The 27357-nt window shown below is 36.8% G+C and overlaps 1 protein-coding gene across 17 annotated transcripts in view; it reads left to right on the top strand.

Annotated features, from left to right (window-relative positions):
- BTRC (beta-transducin repeat containing E3 ubiquitin protein ligase) overlaps positions 1-27357 on the top strand; it is a 187150-nt gene that overhangs the window by 113743 nt on the left and 46050 nt on the right. For 16 of the 17 annotated variants that reach the window (XM_064269423.1, XM_064269425.1, XM_064269422.1 and 13 more), the window contains one exon: positions 805-894. In XM_064269423.1, the coding sequence (XP_064125493.1) occupies positions 805-894 (90 nt within the window). Of the gene's footprint in view, positions 1-804; positions 895-22516; positions 23772-25150; positions 25242-27357 lie in introns of those variants that run through there. The other variant, XM_064269437.1, reaches the window with a different exon arrangement.

Here is a 27357-nt window from a genome sequence, read left to right as displayed (position 1 = left end):
CGGACTAAAGTGTGAGAACCATGCTTTACACTATCAGTAAAAACTAAAGATTCAAAGGAAACTTTTTTTATTAATATAGTGGCCAGTTTTTAATAATGAGTTTGCTTACTGTAAAGTATATGCATTTTAATCCATTTTCTGTGCTTTGTTCTATTTTAATTCATTTCCTAAACAGACTGCACTTAAGGAATGATTTAAGACCTGGATAAATGTTGATTTATCCTTTTTTTTTTTTAATGTCCTGCTCTCAATTTTGGTTTATCCTTTTTTCTTCTTAAAGCAAAACTCAATGCTTCATTTATTTATCCTTGCATTGCAGTATTCCTTCAAAGACTTAATGATTGGTTTTAGAGTTTTTTCTGATTGGTTTTAGAGTTTTTTCTTCTGGGTAGTTGGAAAAATTTTATCCATTGTTCTGAGTAAGAAGCATGTCTTCTTGCTACTTTCAGGTCTTGATTTTTTTTTTTTTTTAAGGTGTAAGGAAAAAAGCAAGAACAGATCTTTTTTCAGAATAGTAATTGCTGTGTTTTAAACAGAACTAAGTTCTTAAATTTTGCATTAAAAAAAAAAAAAAGCTGTGTAGCCAGTACCCCCACCGCTGTTCACATGCTTGTTCATGGTCATATCAGTGACTCTTGTGGACTCTCACTTTCTTTGCCTTCCCTTCCCTACCTTGTCCTTCAGCCCTCATAAATCTGAAATTTATAGATAGGGTTCATTTGTGTGTTGATTTTGAGAAATAGGACAGATCTGAAAACCGTATGTAGCAGTATTCAAACCTGTTTCCAAAAATTCTCTTTACAGACTTACAACAGCTGCACCAGACTCTGCTTAAACCAAGAAACAGTATGTCTAGCAAGTACTGCTATGAAGACTGAAAATTGTGTGGCCAAAGTAAGTGATATTACTCATCAATGTATATTGTACCACATGGCAACAGTGCTTTATCTAGGGGCATCTCTACTCAGTATTGCTATTAAGAGTATTATAGGATTATATATTTTAAGAATGAATACGAGCAGGAATCATTTTCTCCAAAGAAAGTTGCTAGTTGATTTCTCTCTCTTCACTTGCAGCAAAATCTTTTGATTATATATTCTGATCACACTTTAGACAAATTCACATTTGTTACTTGGCACTAGTTATGGATTGTCACAAGTCAGTAAGATTTGTGTAAGATAATGTACAATTGTTTTTTATAAGTTCATCATTTTTAAATGCAATTAAGTATAGAGTGTACCATTATAGGCATTGTGAAACACACTGTAGAAAATCCAATTATTATATCACTATTATTATTTATTGAGTGGCTTTTGATAGAAATATTGCTTTTAGTAATCTTTATCTGAGTGAACAAGTATGTTTAGTCATACATATCAGCTACATCTTTCTTATATGTAATTATGTACCATTCTATACCCTAGATACACAGATAAAGTATTAGAGATCTGAGGCTTTTCGTATCAACTGTGAACCAAATTTCCCTAGTATCTTTCAATGCTCAGGAACTTTGACCTAAATTTAAATGTCAACCATTTTGATTAGTCCATGAGTAAATAACATCCAATATGGTCTTTGTTTGTATATTTTTACTTTGCATATCTATAAAATTATTGCCTTTGTAACCATTCAGAGATTTTTCACTGTCGTAACATTCTCAACTTTAACTACTTTGATACATTGTATTATACATCCAGCCCCTCAGTTACTACTGTTATTATTAGAGCAAGGACTGATATCATGTTGTCTCCATCTTCTGCTACAAAAATCCAAGGATAGGGATTTTTTTTTTTGAACGATTAAGGGGTTCATTTTTTTGTTTGTTTTTTCATTGCGTTTTAGGTGAAAGTTTACAGCACAAATTAGTTTTTTTTTTTTAAGAATTTTTATTGTGCTTCAAGTGAAAGTTTATAAATCAAGTCAGTCTCTCACATATAAGCTTATATACACCTTTCTACATACTCCCATTTACTCTCCCCCAATGAGTCAGCCCACTCCCTCCTTCCAGTCTCTCCTTTCGTAACCATTTTCCCAGTTTCTAACCCCCTCTGCCCTCCCATCTCGCCTCCAGACAGGAGATGCCAACATAGTCTCAAGTGTCCACATGGTGCAAGTAGCTCTCTCCTCATCAGCATCTCCCCCCAACCCACTGTCCAGTCCAATCCATGTCTGACAAGTTGGCTTCGGGAGTGGTTCCTGTCCTGGGCCAACAGAAGGTTTGGGGGCCCTGACCGCTGGGGTCCTTCTAGTCTCAGTCAGACCATTAAGTCTGGTCTTTTTATGAGAATTTGGAGTCTGCATCCCACTGTTCTCCTGCTCCGTCAGGCGTTCTCTGTTGTGTTCCCTGTCAGGGCAGTCATCGGTTGTAGCCGGGCACCATCTAGTTCTTCTGGTCTCAGGATGATGTAAGTCTCTAGTTCATGTAGCCCTTTCTGTCTCTTGGGCTTGTTATTTATGCTGTGTTCTTGGTGTTCTTCATTCTCCTTTGATCCAGGTGGATTTTTGATTCATGTGGTCCATTAGTCCTTTGGACTAATATTTTCCTTGTTTCTTTGGTTTTCTTCATTCTCCTTTGCTTGGAACATGATGGGAACAGTAGATGTATTTTAGATAGCTGCTTGTAAACTTTATGACCCCAGATGCTATTTACCCAAGTAGAATGTAGAACATTTTCTGTATGAACTATGTTACGCCAGTTGACCTTGATGTTCCCTGAGACCATGGCCCCCTGCCCTCAGCCCTGGTAACTTGGTCCCTCAAAGTTTTTGGATAGGAAGCTTCTATGACTTTCCCTTCATCAAGTTGTGCTGACTTCCCCTATATTGTGTATTGCTTTTACCTTCACCAAAACTAACTCTTGTCTACTATCTAGTTAGTGATTTCCTGTCCTGGTCCTCCCCTCCCGTATCACCATCAAAGGTTGTCTTTTTCTATGCGTAAACCTTTTCTTGGGTTTTTACAATAGTGGTCTTTTGTGATTGACTTATTTCACTTAGCATAATGCCCTCCAGATTCATCCATGTTATGAGATGCTTCACAGATTCATCCTTGTTATTTATGGTTGCATAATACTACATTGTGTGTATGTACCACAGTTTGTTTATCCATTCCTCTGTTGGTGGGCACTTAGATTGTTTTCATCTTTTTGCTATTGTGAATAATGCTGCAGTGAACATGGGTGTGCATATGTCTGTTCGTGTGACAACTCTTATTTCTCTAGGATATATTCCTTGGAGTGGGATTGCTGGATTGTATTGTATTTCTATTTCTACCTTTTTAAGGAGGCACCTTATCATTTTCCATAGTGGTTGTACCATTTTGCATTCCCACCAGCAGTGCATGAAACCAGATATGTCCTGCAACCTCTCCAACATTTGTTATTTTCTGTTTTTTTAATTCATGCCAGTAATGTCAGGGCGAAATGGTATCTCATTGTAGTTTTGGTTTGCATTTCTCTAATGACTAATGACCACAAGCATTTCCTCATGTGTCTGTTAGCTTCCTGAATGTCTTCGTTGGTGAAGTGTCTGTTCATATCGGTGAAGTGTCTGTTCATATCTTTTGCCCATTTTTTAATTGGATTATTTGTCTTTTTGTTATTGTGGTTTTCAAGTATTCTGTAGATTTCAGAGATTAGACCCTTGTCTGACGTGTTGTAGCCAAAAATTTTTTCCCAGTCTGTAGGTTCTCTTTTTACTCTTTTGGTGAAATCTTTTGATAAGCATAAGTGTTTAATTTTAAGGAGCTCCCGTTACCTAGTTTATCTTCTTGTGTTTGTGCATCGTTAGGTAGGGTTTGTGTTGTATTTATGCCACGTATTAGGGCCCCTAGTGTTGTCTCTGTGTTTTCTTCCATGATCTTTATCATTTTAGGTTTTATATTTAGATCTTTGCCTCATTTTTTGAAACCCTGGTGGTGTAGTGGTTAAGTGCTATGGCTGCTAACTAAAAGGTTGTCAGCTCGAATCCACCCGGCAGTCCTTGAAAATTCTATGGGGCAGTTCTACTCTGTACTATAGAGTTGCAATGAGTCAGAATCCACTCGACAGCAGTGGGTATGGTTTGTTTTTTTTTTGGATTGTATTAGTACTTATGGTGCTCTTATTTTTTGAGGAGTTGATCCGTACCTATGAGTCAGAATTGACTTGACAGCAATGGGCTTGGTTTTTGGTTTTTTTGGTTGACCCATTTTAAGTTAGTTTTTGTGTATGATGCATGAGGTGTGGGTCCTGTTTCATTTTTTTATAGATGGACATTTGGTTAACACAGCACCATTTGTTAAAAAGACTATTTTCCCCATTTAATGTAGTTTGGTCCTTTGTCAAAGATCAGTTGACCATGGGTGGATAGATTTACATCTGGGGTTCTTGATCCTGTTCCACTGGTCTATGTGTCTTTTGCTGTACCAGTACCAGGCTATTTTGACTACTGTGGCTGCATAGTAGGTTCTGAGATCGGGTAGTGTGAGACCTCCTACTTTGTTCTTTTTCTTCAGTAATGCTTTGCTTATCCAGGACCTCTTTCCTTTCTGTATAAAGTTGATGATTAGTTTTTCCATGTCGTTAAAGAATGCTGTTGGTATTTCTATTGGAATTGCATTAGATCTGTAGATCACTTTGGGTAGAATTGGCATTTTCACAATGTTGAGTCTTCCTATCCATGAACATGGTATGTTTTTTCATTTATATAGGTCTCTTTTGATTTCTTGTAATAGTGTTTTATACCTTTCTTTGTATAGGTTTTTTACATACCTGCTTAGATTTATTCCTAATTATTTTATCTTTTTAGGGGCTATTATAAATGGTATCGTTTCCCTCATTTCCTTTACAAAGTTGTCTTTGTTGGTGTAAAGAAATCCAACTGATTTTTGTATGTTGAACATGTATCCTGCTACTCTGCTGAAACTTTCTATTAGTTTTTCCTTGTGGAATCTTTGGCATTCTCTATGTATGGGATCATATCTGCAAATAGAGATAGTTTTACTTCTTTCTTTCAAATTTGGATACAATTTATTTCTTTTTCTTGCCTTATTGCTCTAGCTAGGACTTCCAGCACAATGTTAAATAGGAGTGGTGATAAAGGGCATTCTTGTCTTGTTCCCATTCTCAGGGGGAATGCTTTCAGCATCTCTCTGTTGAGAATGATGTTGGCTGTTGGTTTTGTATAGATGCCATTCATTATAATGAGGAATTTCCCTTCTATTCCTATTTTATTGAAGGATAGGAATACTTTTTATTTTATTTCATAAAACATGCAGCAGTCTTTGAGCCTAGCTTATCAACTGAAAATAATCATACAGAATATAGCCAATGGTATGATCCATATAAGAAATGTCAGAACTTATTAAAAATTATACTTAAAGAAGTTAGGATTCACAGGGATGCAAGATGTTTATAATAGGAGAAACAGTGTGTAGAGGAGAAGGGGCCATATGGGAGCTCCATACTTTCTGCACCATTAATGGGAACCTAAAACTGTTCTAAAGTTTATTTAAAAATAAAAAAGAGCTTGTCAGTAAATGTCTCTTAAATTAGAATGTCTTAATAATTTGCCGTAAAACATGAGTACTATAAATTACATGCATTTGTTTTTTCAGTCATTTAGTCATAACTCTCAACTGTTAATTGACCCTATTTTATATCTATTATTTGTGCATTGGCGGGCAATCATTTGGGCCTTTAAAAATAACCCTTCTCCTTTTTGGCTATGGTACTCTCAGCTTCAACACAAGTGGGTGACTTCCAGCTAAACAAGGTAAAATCTTAGCCTGAGCACCGATCCAAGGACAGGGTGACGATTTTAATGAGTTGCATTGAGAGCTGGCCAAGTGAGCATCTGTTCCTTTTGTTTTCTCCATACTTTGTAAACCAGGATCTCTAAGCTACATAGTTATGTTGGTGTGTGTCTATGATGTGTTTTTTCCCTCCTCCCACCCTGTACCTCAGTGGTGCATGGTTAGAAATCTTCTGGCATCTGGTACAATGACATAATTTCTTTTATGCTCTTGGGTGAGGAAATAAGTTTGCTCATTGCTGCTCATCAGTCTGTTTTACATGCTTGCAGATGGTGATGCTCTCATCCCATTCTTGCTTATTTTAACATTTTTCTGACACCTATATCCTTTCTTCTTCCCCTTAAACACTCTTAATAATGACTTCTATCATTTCCTATTGGAACCCACCTAACTCGCTGGTTTCCTTTACTGGCCTGCCTCCTGTCTTCTGGTTCACTGCTTCAGATTTGAGCCAATAATCAGTTGATCAATGGCAAATAAAAACATGTAGCTGGAAAAATTTCTCCCTTGCAATAACCTCCAGTGAGGTACCTAGAACACGGGAATAGTGGAAGAGTTTTCCCTTCTTATATATGTGTTATATGGTGTCTCACGATTCTCCGTTGTTTCCACTGGCCTCTGACCTTTGAAAGGTAATGACTTGCCATTATTTTTGTAGGTCTGCAAGCTTGTCCCTATACTTGTTCTTCACGTTTAACCCTAACTGGATAGTTTGATCTGCTACGCTTGATAAGGCTACAGTAGCTTTTCACTTGGTACAGTTATCTATTGTTGCTTCAGATCGTTCTCCAATGTGGCCTTGAATGTCCAACTATCTCCATGTGAGAGCAACTATAATATGGTGGTATCAACCACTTTTCCCCTCTGACTAGTTCAAAGTAACTGAATTCTGATAAAAGTGACTTTGGTTTGGGTGGAGATACTAATTATATTCTAAAATATTATTGAATATGGTTTATGTGAGTTTTAGAGAGGACATTAATACCAGTTATTCCCTTACAAACAGCAATGCTGTTATCCTTGGACCCCTATATAGTACATTGTACATGACACTTCTTTACCAGAAGTATCTTAGTCTCACAATGGCTTTATGAGAGGCATACCCATTAGTCTCTTTAGAATACCAGAAAACAAAGCTGTAAGACAATAAAAGATTTCGCTACAGCCTCCCTAGGTTGACAATAATCTTCTAAATCTTTAACTTGAAGAATGAGGCCTAAGATTTTAAAATAACAATGAGGGAGGAGTCATTTTATTACTATAACTTAATCCAAGTAGTATTTAGAGGCATTGAAATGTCTCTTATTTTCTTCAAAAGCCTTTCTTCTTACTAATTATAACCCTGTAGTTCATGTGATTTGTGTTTGGAACATGATGAACATTATTGTAGCTTTAGGTGGACAGTCATTATTGACTGTCAACTTAGTCTTTAAAATCCATAATTATGTTTTGCCTAATTGTCAACCTGCGTGATGTTTTTTTAATTGGTGAAGAAAACTAACTGGAAAACTGAAAAGCGTTAATTTCTTTTTTTTTTTAATTGACTTCAGTCAATATTACTGAATATTTGTTTCAGGCTTCTGGCTTTTCCCTAATTTACCTTTATACACACCCACACCCACACCCCCCCCCACACACACAAACAAGTACAGTTCAGATTGAGCTATTTGCACACATCTGCCTAGATTCTGGAAACCCTGGTGGTGTAGTGGTTAAGAGTTGTGGCTGCTAACCAAAAGGTCAGCAGTTCAAATCCACCAGGTGCTCCTTGGAAACCGAATGGGGCAGTTCTACTCTGTCCTATAGAGTCGCTTTGAGTCAGAATCAACTGGATGGCAATGGGTTTGGCTTTTGGTTTGCCTGGATTCTTGGCTCAGATAGAAGTTCTGCCTCTTTGTGATTGAGAGATAAACCCCTTCAGTAGTCCTCTGTAGATGTTTTCTCTCTTAGTTGTTGTTGTTCCTGTTTCTTACTTGAGACTAATAATTTGTTTGCAACTGACTGAGACAGAAAAATGTGATGTTCCTTTGCACTCACTCCAGATTTTGATAGAAGACTTGTTTTATTTATTTCCAAAATTATATCCGCAGGAAACAAGCTGTTTAAATTCAGATTATGCTGAAGCAAAATGGTCCTGGTATGAGAAGCAACGTGCTGTTTTACGAGCACAGAGTCCCTTTTCTCATAACTGATTGATAGTAAATATTTTCTTGAAGAATTATTGCCAACCATGAACAGTGCAACTGTTTCCCTTTTTTTCTGTGCTACTTGCTGTACCAGCCATTGTCGGTAATTAAGATCTACAATTCACAATGCAGACGTTTGCACTTCCTCTGGGTCTGTGCTATTTATAAGGCATTTCAGCTGTTCAGAGTTTCTTTTGAGTTTTAAACTACATGTTAACAGGCTTCTTTAATATACTGTTCCACAAGTAGCATGTCAGATGGTCCATTCTTTTGCACAGGCGTCTCTCTCAGGTCTAAACGTTAGGCCTTGTAGTGAACATATTCAGATTTAACTGTATTATTGAGGCCAGCGTGGTTGGGAAAATCTCTGGAGTCACATGTTACACGTTAGCCTTATTGCTGTTTCAAAAAGCAGGAGTGAAGTTCCGAAATATTTTTTTCTTTCATCTTTAAATGTCCACGTGAATTTAATGCGTGTTAAATTTTCTAATGACAGTTACAGAGGGGTTTGAGAAATACACAGTAAAGTGACTTTTCCAAGGTCACTTTGAACTAATAATAGAAGCAAGGACTCCTGTTATAGATTGAAGTTTGCGCATTTGTCCAGTTAAGGATACAAGAATACATTCCTTTCTAGATGTGCATGATATTTAAGAATACAGACGTGGGGCACCAAAATGGGTCAGCAGACTGACTACACATTTGTTGTGTAATCAGCTTCAGGAACCCTAAGTAGCATATGCCATTGGTGAGGAAGTGTCAGCAGGAATCCTAGTCTATATTAAAACTGCTAGATGTCAAAGCCATTTCCAACCAAGAAGACAGTTAATTAAAAAAAAAAAGTCCAACCCCTGTCCAGAATCTTCATGAATTATGCCCTAGAATCAAAGTAACTGCTTTACACAGGCTCCTTCCTATCAGCACTCATTGTTAAGCGTACAAGAAAAAGAAACAAAGTAAAAGCTGTCTACAAAATACCTCTAAAACTTTGCCCTGAGTGGGGATCATACTGGCAGTTTTGATGCCTGAAGTCCAGCTGCATTGATTCTGCACTTTGGCTGCCAGCATCTTCCAGCAGAGCAGATCTGCAGAGAAAGGCAGGACACAGATTTCATTGCTGATTTCTTGATGGCCTTTGAATATATAGACAGAGCTTTATAGCAAAGCCATTCCAAGGTAGTTATATTTGACAAAAGCTAAAACTTTTCTATAGTTCTTTCAAACTGCACTGTTTCTAGGAAACTTCTTTTCCTCAGTGAACTCTTTATGAACCTTTTTTTAGATAGCAGCAGCAGTTCAGCTATTGGGAACCACTGATACATCTGACTGAGGCACTTCAAGATGCTAGAACCTATTCACATTTCTATCTAGCCAGGGAGCTAACACAATTGAGTTTGCCTTTGTGGACTGATCTAGATTAGCTGAGATGAGCCCAGTCAGTGTCTTCCTTGGCGAAAAGGGAAAGGTTAAGGGAAAGAAGGGCGAAGGAGAAAGTTCTTCATCAAGAATTGACTGCAGTATTGCCTGCTGATGCATGTCGGATCACCCGCGCAGAGAGATCACATGGCTTCTCCAAAAGTCAAACGATCAATTCGCCTCGTTTTGGCTCTGTACTTAATGCACAAACAGTGCGATCTGCGGGGCTGTAATTGCATTGTTAGGGCCAAGGAACAAGCCTGTGCCTTTTCAGCAGACAGCTGGCAGGGAGAGAGGCATGTTGTTAGGAAAGAGAGAGGCAAGGCAAATAAAATTACTGCTAACGCTCAGAGATCGGCAGGAGTCCTACTTGCCTAATCTTACCGGTGGGAGCAAGCGGCTGTTGTAATCCAATTATAGCAGCATAAGCAATTTGTTAGACACTCCGCATAATGTAACAATTTCCCAATAAACTCTGACTTGTAATAACGTCGGCAAGAGTCCGCATAAATCTGCCCGAATGGTGGGGGCTGGAGCTTTCGGCTGGGGGCTTGTAATTGGCGCCATCAGCACGTTTTGCGGAGTGCAGTATGGTGCAGTCTTTTAGTGCAGGAATTTTAAGGAGAAAAGCATGGCACACATTGTTTCTTAGAAAAAGAAAAGTGGCCATTAAAAGGGGAGCAGCAAGAAGGGCATACTCTTGCCTTCTCATTACCTAGGAATCTCAGTATAAAAGAAAACAGGAGGAAGCCATGTTTCCTTCTAATACCAAAATCAGGGGTGGGGGTGCGGCTGGGAGGGAAGACTATGTGGATTAGATAAATTCCTTTATTTAAGGGCATCGGTTTCTATTATTTATGTCCCCTTTCTTCAGTCCCTCCCCCGCCCCCCCGCCATGCTGTTTAGGAAGCATTTAGCTTACATTCTCACAAAATGTTCGTAGTCAGGCAAGCCTGGAAATGCCAAGATCAAATCTGTTTTCTTATTCTAGAATTTAGCATATTCTTTACAACATGAAAATATATTTTCTTTGTGCCCAGAACAAATCTTTTAAAGACAGTGCGAAATATCAAACCTCTTTGCAGAGCCCTACCTTCTGCTTTAAGAAATCTTCTCTTACTGAAGGGCTTAGGACAGTTTTCTGTTTGCTTAGCTGGCTTTACTCTGCTGCTTATTTTCCAATTTGAGAATATATCGTGAGTATCTGTGAAAAAAGGTTTAGTAATCTTTCTTGTTGAAAACCTGCATTGTTTAAGAATATGGTCCTATTTAAAACTATCCTGCTTGATCATTATGGAAATAATTTTGATTCCTCAGTTCATAAAATTTCTGTTTTGGAAAAATATTTGTTGTTGCATAGAGCAAAATAAAACCACCCATATTTACTGATGAGCATTTGTAGTCACAGAATAGGGTTTCTTATTTATAGGAGGTGTAGGAGGTGAAGAGTGCTCATAGATTTGAGTTAATAGACACATTTTCATGCTACCGAGTACGCACTAAACGTTACCTACTTTCAAATACCAACCCAGCCGCTTGATTGCTGTTAATTTGTGTCAAAACCAAGCTTCTGAAATAAAAACAGAATTCTTCAAAATATCATGTTGCTGTGGGTATTATTACAATAAATATTTACTTTGAGTATAAACGCTTCCTTCTACGGAAGCAAATGCTGCCTTGTTTGACTAGAGCCACATCAATAAACTGCAGTGCCTCTAATAAAGCCACTCAGTGTCTGGGTTTAACTAATGGCTGATTTTCATGGCTTTGACAGTGAGCTGTGTGAGTTATTTTCTCCTGATATTGTAAAAATAATGAGAGCAAATTAGAACAATCAGTTTACACAGATAGCTCCTGATTGGAGGCGATGTGCAATATGGCAGCAGGTAATCCATCTTCGGGCTCCTGTCACATTAACTTCAGCAGTGTGAAAAGATCAGGTGGGATAAGCAGGGATCCTGCCCAATCGGAACCCTGAAATTAATGAGAAGAGCATTGTTCTGTGATCAACCTTTTAATTAGCAAGACTGGAAACAGAGGGAACGGTGCAGGCAGGACCACAGCTGCACAGTACCAGGCACAGTTTCTGAAAAGGGGGAGAAAAAGATCTGTGGGTTTTACATTACCCTTTTCTTGCTGTATACAGGCCTTGCGTTTTCACTCTGGACCTGGTTTAAAGACTTTAAGAAATATTGCCTGCTTTCCAAAGTAATGTCACAAATATTGGGGATCATTTAGGATTTTGATTACCAGGACACTTTCTTTGGTGTTAGGCTGGAGGTTTTAAGTTTTGATTTTTTTTTTTTTAAATCAGGTAACCAGAGGAATTAAATTTTTAAAAGACTCACCTATTCGGCCTCCCTTCCCCTCTTCCCCAATTCAGAGTTCTACTCCCACAAGTAAAATGAGGGTTTTCTGGGTAGGAGCACTTCTGTCACTTTGAGCTGTTTAAAAGAGGAGCAAAACCTAGGCAGTAAGCTGTGGCGTATTTAAAATTGTGTTCTTTTCCTGATTGTGTTTATTAGGAAATTCAGGGTTTTTTTTTTTTTTTTCTCTATACCATTGACTTTGCAGTGTAGGAAGCTGTGTTATTTCAATTTACGTAATTGAGAATTGAATATCAATCAAGTTTTCTTTATGGTGTTTATAAGATGAAGAGGGGGTAAAAAATTTATGTGGTAACTGAGACTAAAGGCTGATCATCCATTTAAAGCTCAGTTACACTAAAATTGTAACCTTGTTAATCATCCCTATAATATTGAAAAATATGGTATGAGGCTATAAAACCCGCTGCCCTCGAGAAGACTTTAATGATCTAAATTTTCCATATCAAATCAGCGCCTGTTTTCTGGACCTTCCTTGGCAAGCTTTAACTTTAGGAAAGTATAATAAGGCCATTATGGTTTGCAGTATTTTAATTTCTATACCTTAAGGTCAGTGGTGCAGTATAACTTGTGGAAGAAAGTATAATTTAGGTCATATACATAAATTCACATATCTTCCAGATGTCATGAGATACAAAAAAATTTTGTTAGTATTAACAGTTAATTGACTTAAATGGCATTTTGTGTATTCATATATAAAAGCTAGTTACCTGGTATCCATCTAAGTATACAGAATTATCAGGAAAGAATAAAATACAGTATGAAATATTCAGGTTAGGTATCTAATCATAGTTAATAGGACTTTTTTCATGATATGTATAACTAAAAAAAAAAATTTTTTTTTTTTTTTTTATAACTAATGGAGATTGTAGAGTCACTCTCTAGCCTTGTAACTCTAAAAAAACAAGATACTGTATTTACAGAGACTAAGTCCCTGGTAGTATGTCTTCTCCATGCAAAACTCATAGAACAAAATTCACTTCCCCCAGCACCCACCCCCCTTCCACTTCCCTAAAAAAAAAACCTCCTTAATATAGTTCAGGGGATTGTGTGAGAGCAGAAATCTTGTTCTTCTTTTGTTGCATTTTTTGACTGATAGTGAAATTTTCCTGAAAATATTTGTTTAAACTTGTATGTATCTGTAGTTTAGAATCATTGCCTTAATACCAAATATTGTCTTCCCCCCCAACACACACACTTTAAGAAAATGGCATTACTGTTCACATCAGTATTCTAAAGCCCACTAGGTAGAATTTTGCGTATTTTTCTGTGGTCTTTAATCTGGAAAAGAAATTTTTATTCTTAAAGCTTTTACGAGTTTTTGTGACTATTCACGGGTGTAAACATTCTCCTCTCTACTAGTTTGACAGCTTCAGAAGCCTGGGCTCATAAGCTCTCCATGAATAAATATGTTCTTAGTCATATGGTGTAAATATATCACTTACAAAGCTGTGAAACTCGAGTCCTCCTTTTGAACCTTTCAGTACCCATGAGCTCAGGATCTATACATGTAAAATTTTATTCTTGTGTCGTGACTTCAGCTTGTAAGACAAATGAGCTATGAACCTGAACGACTATTTCACTCTGTACCAAGTTTCTATAAAAACAAAATAATATTTTCCCCATTTCCCTGCAATTCTAAAGTTCCATCTGACTTAGCGATCTTGCCAGTATTTGTTCCTGTTACTAGAGTTCTTTTCCAATAAGATTCGCTTCTTAAGATCAGTGTTCAAATAGACATTCTTTTTTTGAGGGCATTTTTTTGTTTATTTATATAGTAATCCCAGGAATGTCCAAGTGGTTCAGTGACCAAGAAACTCATTTTTAATTTCCTAACAGACCTAGAGAAACCCCGGTGGCGTAGTGGTTAAGTGCTACAGCTGCTATCCAAAGGGTTGGCAGTTCGAATCCGCCAGGTGCTCCTTGGAAACTCTATGGAGCAGTTCTACTCTTTGTCTCTATGAGTCGGAATTGACTCAACAGCACTGGGTTTGATTTTTGGTTTTAACAGACCTAGAGTTACCAAGTCACCTTAAATTCCATTAATCCCAAAGCTCATCAGTAGGGTTCATCCTAGAGAAAATTTTCATCAGTCTAATCCTTTGGAGCGCACCCAGCATACCCCTATTTAAAATTCTTGTATGTGGAACCAGTTGAATCTTTAGAATTTTACCATTATTTCTTAGTTTTCTTCTCTCTTCTGGATTGTTTGTTTGTTTGGGAATGTATTCCCATATGAAGAATTGAAAATGTTAATTTTGTTTCTCAAAGTACCTTCAGGATGGAAGACATTTATTTTTCTTCCAGTTTCGTACTACTCAGAAGTTTGAGGAGGAGAGAATGCGTTAATATTTAAAGAATCCGTGTGTTTAGACACGGTTGTGCTAGCTGTATGTAATCTGTTTTAATCATCATGCGAACCTGGTAAAATAAATATTACCCTGTCTTACAGTTAAGGAGTCTGAAACTTAGAGAAGTTAAGCCTCTTTCGAAATTTTCACATCTTTAAGTTGTGGAGTCAAGTTTTGAAGTCATATCTCTCTGACTTCAGAGTCCTGGCTCTACCACACCAGGTTGTCCTTCAAGTGATACTTGGAGGCTCCACGTATCTTTAAAACCAGTTGCCGTTTATATATCCATTTGATTTCTATAGCACTTTTGACATGTAGCAAATATTATTTCCTCATCTTTTTCCCTGCTCCTTAAAAAAAATAAAATGTCTTGTTCAGACTGAACAGAGCCAAGTACTCTATCCAGAAAACTTAACTATCTCTATTCTGGGTTACTTAGTCAATAATCCTACCATATAGTCTTAAATGCTTAATAATAATCACCTAGCTTATCAACATAGTATGCAGATCTTTGGAGTCCTTGAGTGGTGCAAACAGTTAATGCACTCAGCTGCTAACTAAAAGGTCGGAGGTTCAAGTCCACCAAGAGGCATCTCGAAAGAAAGTCCTGGCAATCTACTTTCAAAAAACCAGCTATTGAAAACCTTATGGAACATAGTTCTACTTTTACACACATGGGGTCACCATGGAGTCAGAATTGACTCAACGACAGCTGTTGTTTATCAATGTGTGTGTGTGTGTATGTATATATCTGTGTATATAAAATCTTTAAAAGATCTAAGATGACCTTGTGGCTCCATGTTACACTGTATTGCATACAAACTAAATGGGGCAGTTTTGGGTATTCAGTTCAGGGCGGTGACTCATACCTTAGTAATTGTTTTGGAATACAGATCTCATCCTGTTTTGTGTCAGGATTTACAGTGTAAGCAGGAAATGGCAGTCCTTTCATACCAAAAAATTTGTTCCCAATTAATCTTGGTAATTAATTTTGTCAATTAAAAAAATGTCCCTTAAGGCTTCAGAGCCTAGGCTCTGTCTGATTACAACTTCAGCAAGTAGTTTCTGTATTTGTATGCATGCTTCTATATGGTTTGGTGATTGAGAAGACATCATGATGACAGTGTCACAATTAATAGTTGGACCTTGAAATCCTCTGTTTCAGAGAGGAAGATTAGATCGGGGTGGCTGATTAAGAAGAAACAGGTTCACTGAAAGTAAATGAAAACAAAAACTAAACAAGCAAATATCATCATTATATCTGTCTCTATATAACTATATTGGAATATAAGTGTATTGGAATCTCCCTAGATATGCTCTAATGGAAAGAATAGAAGTAATTGTTGGTTAAGGTTGAAGTAAATTTCAGGCCGAGACTTGTAAAGTATGTAAGGAGCACTTGCTTCCATGGAGCACTAAGACCATGACAAACACAGGAGTGTTAAAATACTTCTAGAAGATTGAACATAAATTTAATTGTGCTTTATATCTCAAATGTCGCTTCTCTAATTTTGTCCACATTTTCTATGATTATCTAACAGCATAAAAAATTTAATTATAAAGATTTTCTTTAAACCTGGGAACAAGCCAAAAGGGAAATATAGGGAGAAAACCATGTTTAGAAAGAAGAGGTTCCTACAGTGTTAACTATGGAGTCTGTAGCGTGACTCCGTAATGGAATATCATGGCAGGGGGTATAATACTGTAAATAAGATGAATATGCCACTAGCAGATTAATGGGCAACCTGAAGAGTGGCTTTGTTTACATCTGTGTGTGAGGTTCATTTTCAGTTTGTCTATGTCTCTTATTCTTGTGTAGGTTGTAGATTAGAATTGGGGTGTTTATAAACTTTAGACTTTAATTAGAGAACTTTAAAAAAAATCAGCTTTTTTTTTAATCTTGCTTTATATATATATTTCTGTAGTGTTGATATATACTATTTTAGACAGTTTTAGACATTAAAATTGATAGGCTGAAGGAGTTTTCTTCTTTAGCTTTTTCACTGAATAATACTTAAGAGTTTCTGAAATTTATTAGGTACATGAAATATACCTTTTTTTGTTGTTGTTATAAAAGGTAAAGAGTAGGCATAGACCTTACATGTTTCTGGATTCAGTAGATTCCGTTTGCAGTGGTACAGTTTTATGGATATTATATACAAATTACAAAGAAAGGTTTGGGTACTGAGTAATATAAACTTGAATGCAAGTTGTAACCTGGAACACATTATAACGTGAGATCATGCAATAAGAGTAAGTATTAAGTAAGAGTTTTATACAACTAATTTTTAGTCAGCTGTTTAGGTTGGTGTTGATTTCCAATTAATACTATTATTTAGTGCTCTTAAAACTTCAAAACTTTGATATTTAGATTATTTATCCCGTCTCCCCTCAATTGAAAATGTGTAATACAGATTACTCCTAAAAGGCAAATTGTATGCAAAATTCTTTTCATTGTGGAGTTTGTGTAAGATTAATTTTTACTAGCACAAGGTAGATCCTCAAATTATGTTTGTTGAATCTGACTTCTAAAAAAAAAAATTACGGAATATATCTTTAAAGTATTAAAATCCAGAGATCGTATCACCAAATTTGATAACCTTTTTGTACTGATATTAAATGTTTGTAATGTGCCAAATACTGAGCTAAGGGTTTTATATACATCCTCACTTAAACCCTCACTAAACCAAAAACCCAGTGCCGTCCAGTCGATTCTGACTCATAGCAACCCTATAGGACAGAGCAGAACTGCCCCATAGAGTTTCCAGGGAGCGCCTGGCAGATTCGAACTGCTGACCCTTTGGTTAGCAACCATAGCACTTAACCACTACGCCACCAGGGTTTCCAAACCCTCACTACAGCCTTATTAAGTGTAGATAATACTACCCCGTTTTACGTGTGATAAACTAGAACCCAACTGGAATTTGAACTCAGTCTGTCTGGCCCCACAGCCCCCTGCTTTCAACCACTGTGTTTCGTGAATTTCACTATATAGGTATTAGAGTAGATGTGGCACTTGGCGGGTGGGGATGCAATTATCTAAAAAGTAGTTCTCTGTGATGCCTATTAAATATTAAGAATTTACCAAATGCCTATTAAATATTAAGAATTTACTGAACAACCGGACAGGACTTGGAAAACAAAAAGAATGGGTAAATTGGTTATATAAAATGATACAGTTATACATTTTAGCTTTGTTATTCTTCTCTTGCACTTGTATAGTATTTTCCTTTTCAGCATTCCATACAAGGTAATAAAAATTAAAAAATACCTCAAAATTGGCAAGTGCATAAAAGTAAAACTGTTAATTGAGCCTTGTAATCTCCTCCTGCTGTTAGGCTTTTCTTTTCAGGCTTTGACTGTGTGTAATAAAACTGTTGGTTAATTAATGCCAGGGTTCTGAAGCCTTTGGATGCCACAAAAGAGTGACGTGGAGAAGCCAAGAAGCAGCATCAAATAGCTTTCTGTTGTGTTAATTTAGATCTGTCGTTGTTGTTGTAGATCATGATGTAAGGCTCCCAGCAGATACTAGGTGATTTGAGAGAGAAGCAGTGGTGAATCCTCTCTTAGGAAAAACAAAACTCATGATTGAGGCTCTCAATAGGTTAGTGAATAACTTTTCACAGAATATTTCACCCCTAATTTGAAAACACCATTGCAATGATTGGGGCCATGTTAATGTGACCAGCAGACATAACACAAAATCAAACTAAGGTGATGACTTGGCATCATGGCTTTGGGGTATGTGTAGGAAAGTTCCAGAATGATGTCCATAGCATACTGTCTTTGGCAGAAGGGTGCTTGTCAGTGACCACAGCATGAGAGAGGAAGCTATATTGATTTGTGTTAATCTCCATTTAGGATGTTGAAAAAAGTAAAGAGTAAAAGTTTCCCCTTGGTAATTGCTGAAGTTTCCTTTAACTATGGACACTTTTTGAGGGATCCACATGCTAAGGAAAACAACTCACAGGAAATATTTGTTGGACATTTTTGACTGAAAATAGAAAATATTTTTTCAATTTTTAGAATGCAGTATATTGAATAACACACAATGGTCTTCCCTAAAATGATTTTTTTAAGATGACTTTACATTCTCTTCTTTTTCTTTCTCTCTTTCTCCTCCCTTGATTCAAGGAACTTGTTAATGAGCTGGTTTTATATTTGTATTAATTTTAACAAAAGTGTTGAAAAGCAGTGTTTCTTTCAGGGTGGGGAAGAGTTAGACTCCAACAGTGAAAAATGAAGCTGCTTTTATTTCTGGCTGCATTCCCAGAATGGTTGTGTGTATTGTAATCATAGAACTCTTAGAACCTACTGAAATTCTGTCTGGATTGGGTAAGATTACAACGTTGATTCTAAATTATACTTTCTGATGATACCCAAACATGAAATAGGTATTGCTGGGGAGAGGTATTGGCATCAACATAATTTCCAATGGTTAAGGTGTCAGTAGAAAAGGGAGTTTGCAAGTATGGAAAAAGAATATAGGCTTCAATTTGAATAGGCTTCTCTTGTCCAGGGGGTTATTTAATGCTAATAAATAGTTGTTTTAGAATGGATGGAACTAGGTTAACTATTTACAGTGAAACCTTTCTATTCTCCTCCACCAAAGAGCAAGGTTCTCCTAACACTGACCTACTTTGTTCTTAAACAGCACTATAGGTACATGGTTACGCAGCCATGAAGAAAAAATAGATGAAGACTAGGAATTCTTTAGTAGGAAGTGCTTGGTAGCATGTTTCTTTGTTGGTGGAACATAATGTTGCCACAAATCATGAATAAATATTTCGAATTCTCTAATATTATAGCAGTTATAACCATTTTTAAGCCTCCTTTCTAAGTAGATATTTCTCTCCTGGCTTTCTGTACTGTGAACTTTACAAAACTGGCTTAGGCAGCCTATTAATTATTCATATCATAGCAACAATTAAAGCAAATTAAAAATAAAAATCGCCATATTGCATTTAACTGTGGGCAGCCCCAAACTGTGTCAGCTCTGTCAAGGCCTGTGGTATTTCCTTAGTTAAAAGTGCTAGAGGGAGCTCTAACCTTGTTCAGAGGAGTGGCATATGGGAGCACTTGTCTGGGTGTGGACATAAGGTCACAAGTGAAAGGAGAGGCTAAGACTCTTCTGTGACAAAAATTTAAATCTCTTTTTTATTTGAAGTTTCTCTTTCCCTTATAGCAAAAAATAAGGGTTAGGACTGTCTACCTGTAACCAAACAGGACTTTATTCACCCATATTTCCCTTTCTGTGAGTGTAATCATCTCCTCCTAATAGGCTATTCAGAAGACTCAGGTAGGTACTTCCTAGTCCTAGAAGTGCTTATTAAATGAATGACTTGGTTTCTAGCCTTCCATTGTGGGGAATTGAGGCTCTGTTCCTTATTGCTGTCACCTTTTACTGCTTAAAACCCCCTTTCAGCTTCTCCTCAGGCTGGCTAATTTATTTTAACGTAAAGTTTATTGAACTAAAACATATAAATAGGAAAGTTCATAAATCAAAAGCATTTGGCTCAGTGAATTTTCACAAATTGAGCACAGCTATGTAACCACCACCCAGATTAAAAAAAGAATTCCCAGAATATTACCAGAACCCCAGAAGCCTACTTCTACCTCCTGTAAATCACTACCCTCTCAAGGGTAGCTATTAACCTCACTTCTAACATAGGTTAGTTTTGCCTGTTTTTGAACTTTGTATAAATGGAATCATACAGTATATATTCTTTAGTATCTCATTTATTTCACTCAGCATTGTTTGTGAGAGTAATCCATGTTGTTGTATACAGTTGTAGTTTGTTTCTTCTCATCGATGTGTATTATTATATAAATATACCACAATTTATTCACTTCATTGCAGATGGACGTTTGAGTTTCTTCCAGACTTTGATAACTACAAAAAGTGCTTCTATAGACATTCTTATACATATCTTTTGGTGTATTTATATTGGGTAGATAACTAGGAGGGGAATTGGAATTTCTAAACTGGATGTACCAATTTATACTCCCTCCAGCAGTGAATTAGAGTTCCCTTTTTTTTTCAATCTTTACCAACCATCACTTAAACTGTGAAGTACCTATTCAAGTTTTTGCCCATTTTTCTACTGGGTTTAATATATTGTCCTTTTTGATTTGTAGGAGCTCTTTATAAATTCTGTACAAGTCCTTTGTCTGATGTGTTTCTAGGGTCTTCTCTTACTCTGTGGCTTGCCTTTTTACTTTGTTAATGATGTCTATTGATAAACAGGTTCTTAATTTTAATGTAGTCCATTTTGTCAGTCTTTACCTTTATAATGAGTATTTTTATATTCTACTTAAGAAATCTGTACCTACCTCAGTGTTATGAAGATATTCTCTTATGTTTTCTTCTAAGATTTTTATTTTTTTACCCTTCACATGTATGTCTATAGTTCATTTGATTCTTATGGTGTGAGGTAGAGGTCAGAAGCATTTTTCCCCCATGTGATATCCAATTGACCCAGAACCATTTATTGAAATGTGTGTTTCCGACTGCACTGCATTGTTTCCTTTGTCATAATTGTATGTATGTATGTGTATGTTTCTGTTCCATTGGTCAGCATATCTATCCTGGTACCAATACCTCACTGTCTTAATTATATAGCCTTGTCAAAATCTTGAAACCTGGTAGTAAATCCTCTAACTTTGTTGTTTTTCTTCAAGATAACCATGGTCATTTGCATTTCCATATAAATTTTAGAATCAACTTGTCAATATTTACCATCCGAGATTGCATAGTACTGCACTGGCACATAAAAGGCTTTCAAGATATTTGTTTTAATGGGGTAACGCTGTACATAAAAAAAAAATTCCCTAAATTGTAGTTTTCTTTGTATTCACTCAGAGCCTTTTAGCCTGGTTCTCCTCAGCTGCTCTTACAGCTTAAATCACATCTTAAAAAAAAAATTAAAAAAAAAAAGTATTAAATGGTCTCTTTTTTTTTTCACAGTTCTCTCCCCAATCACATCAGTTTAGGTGGCCAGAGAAGTTCACATATTTAAAAAACATTTCAATTCATACTTTTGCTTCCTGGGGAATTTGATATGAAGTTTCACTGTCTAGATTAAAGTTTGGTATATAGTTTAAAGTTCTGTCGGCATTTCATGATACAGTTTGAATTGTTGAGCTGGTTTCTATGTACTAGAAAACAATAATAGCTACCTTTTATGAGCATTTATGTGCTAGACTCTGTGCTAAGCACTTTATATGTATAATCTGTTATTTCTTATAACAACCCTGTAAAATAGGTGGTATTATTCCTGTTTACAGGGAAAAAAAATGAGACATAAAGAGATAACTAACTTGCCCAATTCTGTACAGTTTGTACATGACAGACAGGGCTTAAACCTGACACTGTGCAATACTGCCTTAATATACTAATTTATTTTATCTACTCCATAATTGCGGCCCTGGTGGTGCAGTGGTTAAGCATTTTGCTGCTAACCAAAAGGTCCCCAGTTCGAATCTGCCAGCTGTTCCTTAGAAACCCTATGTGGCCGTCCTACTCTGTATTATAGGATCGCTGTGAGTCAGAATTGAGTCAATAGCAACAGGTTTGGGTTTTTTTGTTTTTGTTGTTTACTCCATAATTAATGCCCAGGCTCCTGAGATTATCCCTAAGACTATATCCTCCAAAATATCTTGATTTTGTCCTCGTCCCACCCTTACCCCCCATTCTCAATGCCACCCTCCTAGTTCAGGTCCATTCTGATATTGGCCTACTCTTCCAGCCTTATTTCCTTACAGTGTAGTCCCACCAGATTGCTTAGTATTGAAAAATGCTCTATTACCACAGAAGATGATGCCACGCATTCTGTTTGTAACTTCTAAAAAGCTTCATCTTTCAAACTGAAATTAAGATTCACTTTTTTCCCATATGCAGCATTTATTGCTTCTAATAACTAATATGCCACCTTGACCTTGAAGGCACTTGATGACCTTTGGGACCTGAAGTATATAAGATAAGCAGGCTATGGGCTCTAATGTTAAAAATTAAAGCCGGCAGAGAAGAGCAGCCATCTGATCATGACCACCATAATTTTGATAAAATATTAAGAGGATGGATGTAGACCTACTACTTTTTTTTCCCCCCCCAAAGCAAATTAGTTTCTCATTCAAAAATTTATACACAAGTTGTTTTGTGACATTGGTTGCAATGTGATAGTACTTTCCCCTTTCTACCCGGGTTCCCTTTCTCCATTTGTCCAGTTTTCCTGTCCTTTCCTGCCTTCTCGTCTTGCTTATGGTCAGGGGTTGCTCATTTGGTCTCATGTATTTGGTTGAACTAAGAAGCACATTCCTCACATGTGTTGTTATTTGTTTTATAGGCCTGTGTAATCTCAGTCTGAAAAGTTGGGCTTCGGGAGTGGCTTCAGTTCCTAGACCTACTACTTTGATTTGGCCCTAAGTAAGACAAGTTAGTATATTAAATTGATACAAATTTTGCCTTCATATGAAGTAAAGAAAGGGGGGTTACTGGGGGAGAAGTACTTCAGGAAGACATTATTAGGGCTTCAGATCCCAGTGTCAGTCGTGAGGAAGGATAAAACTTAAAAATTTTTAGAACTTTAAATCTTAATTATGGAATATTTTAAGCACGTGGAAAAGTCAGAAAATAATATGTTACCTGTGTACCTGTCACTCAGAATGATAGATTTATTTACATTAAAAACTCAATTGTTTCAGAAAAGTTTGACTTTTTCTTGGGATTATAGAATATGTTGCTTGCCCAAATAATACTATGAAAAATGTTTTTTTTTCCTTATTTAAGATACATATTTAAACTATTTTGTTGGCTTTTGGGTATAAAATGTGAAGAATCAATCTCTATTTTGAGTTTATTTACTCAGATCTATTTTAGTTTACCATGGAACAAATCATAAAATCAAAATACGAGAGCTAGACCAAGCCTCGGATTATCCAGTACCCAGTCATTTACACATGAAGTCTCAAGGCTGTAGACTTACACAAGGTCACATAGCTAATTAATGATAGCCCTGGGACTAGATCTCTTTTACATCATGCTGCCTCACTTTTTATGTGGAAGTGTGTGAATATGTGTGCCAACTATAAGAAAACTGGTTCAGGATGGTTTGTTCCCAAAGCATGGAATTTCAGTATATATTCCTTAAAAGGAAAATAAAAATAGAACAACTGCAGAATGTTCAGCACATAGAAGAATTTCATGGGGAAGAGTTGTTATCCTTGAGTTTCATACTTATAGTGCTCCATATGAGCTTAAGCCACACCCAGTTTAAGTAAAAAGGTCGGGTATTAAAACAGAGAATGTCTTTATAGAAACCATCCTATGCTTTAAAAAGAGGCTGGCTCTGCAAAGAAAGGATACAGTTCCTATCTCTAAATCCAGTACATATGTAAACATTATGGAGGTAACTATAGACCTGATTTTCATAGTCTTATCCCACCTTCACTCCCAGCATATGCATATGCAAAATCCATGATGGGGAGTTTGTGCCGTTCTGGGAGTGAAAAAAATGTGACCCTCAAAATTCGGAGTCCTTGCCCAGAAAGCCCAGAAATCTGCAATCTTTGGTCCATGAAATCCCACAAAAATGGTGCCCGTGTAGGAGGAATGTAAATAAACTTCAGACAAAATTTGCAAGGTAATAGCGTTTTTCTGCCAGTTTTTGCGAGAAAGAGGTGCTGATGACAGCCAAAATTTTAGTCTGATTTCTGCCTTAGTTCTGTCTTTACTGATTAATAAAACAAAGTAGAAATTCAGAAGGAAGTAGAATGTACTCTGTGGCCACAGGATATTAGCTCTGGTAAAAACTGGTAAAGTAAATTTTAAAAATTAGAGTCATGTGCTGAGGGTCTTGTCATCATTCTGATAATTTTCCTTACTGTTCTTCCTTTTCTAAATTTGGATATTATGGAACTGTGTTTTGGTAATAGCTCTGAAAGATTGCAGCTGAAAAAAAAATCAGTGTGCAAAGTGTCTTTATTCTGTATTATAGAAAATATTCTGAGGACTTCCTTTTGCTCTTGTCTACTCCAGTTGTTAAATTTAATGGAAACATTAAACCACTGTCATTCATTGTTCCTCTTGGAGTTTCAATTTTACTTTGATTTCTTAAATTTTTCGCATAGTAGTATTCTATTACATAAAATGTTGAAACTTAGAAAACAATGGATTAAAGATTGTCAAATTAGAATACCCATTGGCAAAGCATCAGTATAGTGATAATAGCATCTTTCTTTCAGGAGCACTGGTGGCAAAGTGGTTAAGAGCTTAGCTGCCAACCAAAAGGTCAGCAGTTCGAATCCACCAGGCACTCCTCGGAAACCCTATTGGGCAGTTCTGCTCTGAACCTGTAGGGTTGTTATGAGTTGGAATTGACTAGATGGCACGTAACAATAATAGCAGCATTTTTCTTGGTGAGAGAGTTCCCCCAGTTGCCGCTGAGTTGATCCTAACTTGTGACAACCCCGTATGTTGCCGAGTAAAACTGCGTTCCATGGGATTTTCATGGCTGTGACCTTTTGGAAACAGATCACCAGGACTTTCTTCTGAGGCGTCTCTGGGTGGGTTTCACCTCCAGCCTTTTGGTTAGTAGTCGGACGCTTAACCAGTTGTGCCACCTGGGGACTCCTTTGGTGAGATAAGAGGACACCAAATATGTTTACACGGCAAGGCATTTTACCGTTGCACTCCCAAAAGCAATATTTTCCCCTTACATTCGTTTGGATTAAAAGTTCAGTTTATCATGTATTTTTTTTAACTTCTGTTATATAGATATAAAACATTTATGTCATATCTCTGACCTACAGAGTTTAAAATCGAGTTTGAAAGTGAAAGTTTCTGGATGTAAAATTAGGATAAAGACAAAGAAGATTGTATTAATAAAGTATAATCAGGAACTATGTGCATTACAATCATCTGTAGTTAAAATTTTAATGATAGTATTACTATGTACCAGCTACTCTTCTAAAGCCTTCATATGTATTATCTTACTTTTAATCCTCATGTTAACCCTTGCAGGTAAGACAAGAAGTATCACCATTTTACAGATGAGAAAATTGAGGCACAGAGAGGTTAAGTAACTTACCCAAGATCACACACCAAGTAAATGGTACAGTTGAAAAAGCCAAATCATGATGGCTGTTTTTTTTTTTTTTAATGATATTCTTTTACATAAAACGTAAGCTCTTAAGGCTCCTTCAGGATGACATTTGAACTGTCTTCAGTGCAGTGCTGGTGCTCTTGTAAAACTCTCCTGGCTGTGGAAAACACATTTATCCATCTATGCAAACAGTGCTGGTCTTCTACATTTAGCCTTAGTCATTGACTTGGAGCTTCATTGTCATTAAAAAAAAAAAGGAAGGGCCAGTATTTCATTTTAGAAAAACTGTACAGTTTCTATAACATCAGTTGCATTTTGAACTTTAGTCAGAACTCTACTAGCTTATGTGAATCTAAGCAAGTTATTTTGATCACCTTTGCGACAGCAGTGGGTTAGTGGTGGGTTTGCTAAAAAACAGATGCTGCATCCAAACTAAGCTTTTCATGGATAAATTAAGAAAACAATTACCCAAGTATTCCAGAGAGAAATGTCTTTAGTCCCTTGATGCTACAGGGCTATTAAAGTTTTACCTGCAGATAACCAAGACTTCAGAAGTTACAAGTCATTTACTTCATTCACTGCAGCTAAGAGAGACCTGTGCTGCTGCCTCACAGGATTATTTCTTGCTGCATTTAACATGCACTAACAAGCATTTGCTAAGAGTTGGATTTCTTCTAGAAAGCTGAGTTGGCTTCTTGAGATTCCACACCCCCCCCCAAAAAAAACCTTGTATTTTCCTAATCCAGGTTTTAGATACAGCATCTCAAGGGCTTTCTTCAGGAGCAAGTTTTACCAAGTCGTTGAGACTTTTTTTTATAGGATAGAAAAATGTGAGGATTAGTTAGAACCCAAAAAGGAGAAGGGTAGTTTTGTTTGGGGCTTTTTTTCTTTTTTTTTGAAACTGATAATATTTTCCCATGTACTTTTTAATTGTGTTTTAAGTGTGTCTCTGTGTTTTCCTCTGCCAGCCAATGGTTTCATCATTCCCTGTTATTTATGGTAGAATCTAACTTTCTGAGCTAAATAAAGGGTGGATATGAGGGGAGGTTGGGGAGACGATTCTTAGTTTAAACTTTCTCCATCACAGAAATTTTATTTTGGTAATATTAACATCATTTAACATTCAGATGAGCAACCTCTATCTGAGGACGGTATACAGGAAGAGCAACCAGATTCCAGACAATTAAACTTTACTGCCCTGCCTAAAACATTAAGTAGTGGCTTAAGAAAATAGTTTTTCATCTCCTCTCCCTCTTGATGTTTATTTTTTTAGCAGCGTGGGAGAGGACTTGTTTGTCCAAGCATATTATCTTAAAAGAGGTGCGCGAAGCCCCCCTAGTGTTTGGTTATATTCATCCCCCGCCCCCCACCTCACCTCTCTCATCTCTCCCCTGGTCACCCTTATCTGTTCCCCAACCCTTCATCTCTCTCCCTTTTCCCTTCCCCTTTTTATCCCTTACCCCACTTTTTTCCTGTCTCCTACCTCCCTGCCCTTCTCCCCTTTCCTCTCCCTCTTCATCTTCCTTCCCTTTCTTCCTCTTTTCCTCTCCTTTCCTGCCCCTCTTTACTCTCCCCTCCCCCTCCTCTCCTCTTTCTCTTTTTTCTTCTTTCCCATAGTCATAATAACCTAACATTGTGTCCTCCAGGATCAGATCTTGACTTCTCTAAGATGTTCAACAAAGCAGATTAATTGTGCCTGCTCTGATTAATGTCATGGACAAAGAATCCTTTAGATGGCATAGAATCACCCTAGCCACACCCATGCACACACACATCAAATAACTGAGCAATAATAGAAAAAGACCAGAAAGGTATATACCTACCAAAGTGTGAACATTGTTTATTTATTGACGGTGGAAATTGTGAGCATTTTTTGTTTTTTGTCCTTTCGTAATTTTTGAATTTTCTAAAGTATAAATATAGTATAAATGCTGTTTTAAAAAAATTGACTGATCTCTCTTTGTTTGACTCCAAGTAGATCCTTATTTAATGAAAGCAAAAACAAAACAAAAAGAGGAATCAGATTTGATCCTCTAGTGAGTATGAATTTGGTTTCCTATTTTGATGTTCAGTTTTTCAAGTACTTTCAACTTCCAAAATGGTGGCCCCTTGAACTGCAGCCAGA

The sequence above is a fragment of the Loxodonta africana genome, chromosome 16 (assembly GCF_030014295.1).
Source record: "Loxodonta africana isolate mLoxAfr1 chromosome 16, mLoxAfr1.hap2, whole genome shotgun sequence".
NCBI classification, from domain to species: domain Eukaryota; kingdom Metazoa; phylum Chordata; class Mammalia; order Proboscidea; family Elephantidae; genus Loxodonta; species Loxodonta africana.
Note: the sequence above shows the minus strand (reverse complement) of the source record. Positions and strands in the feature narration are given on the sequence as shown.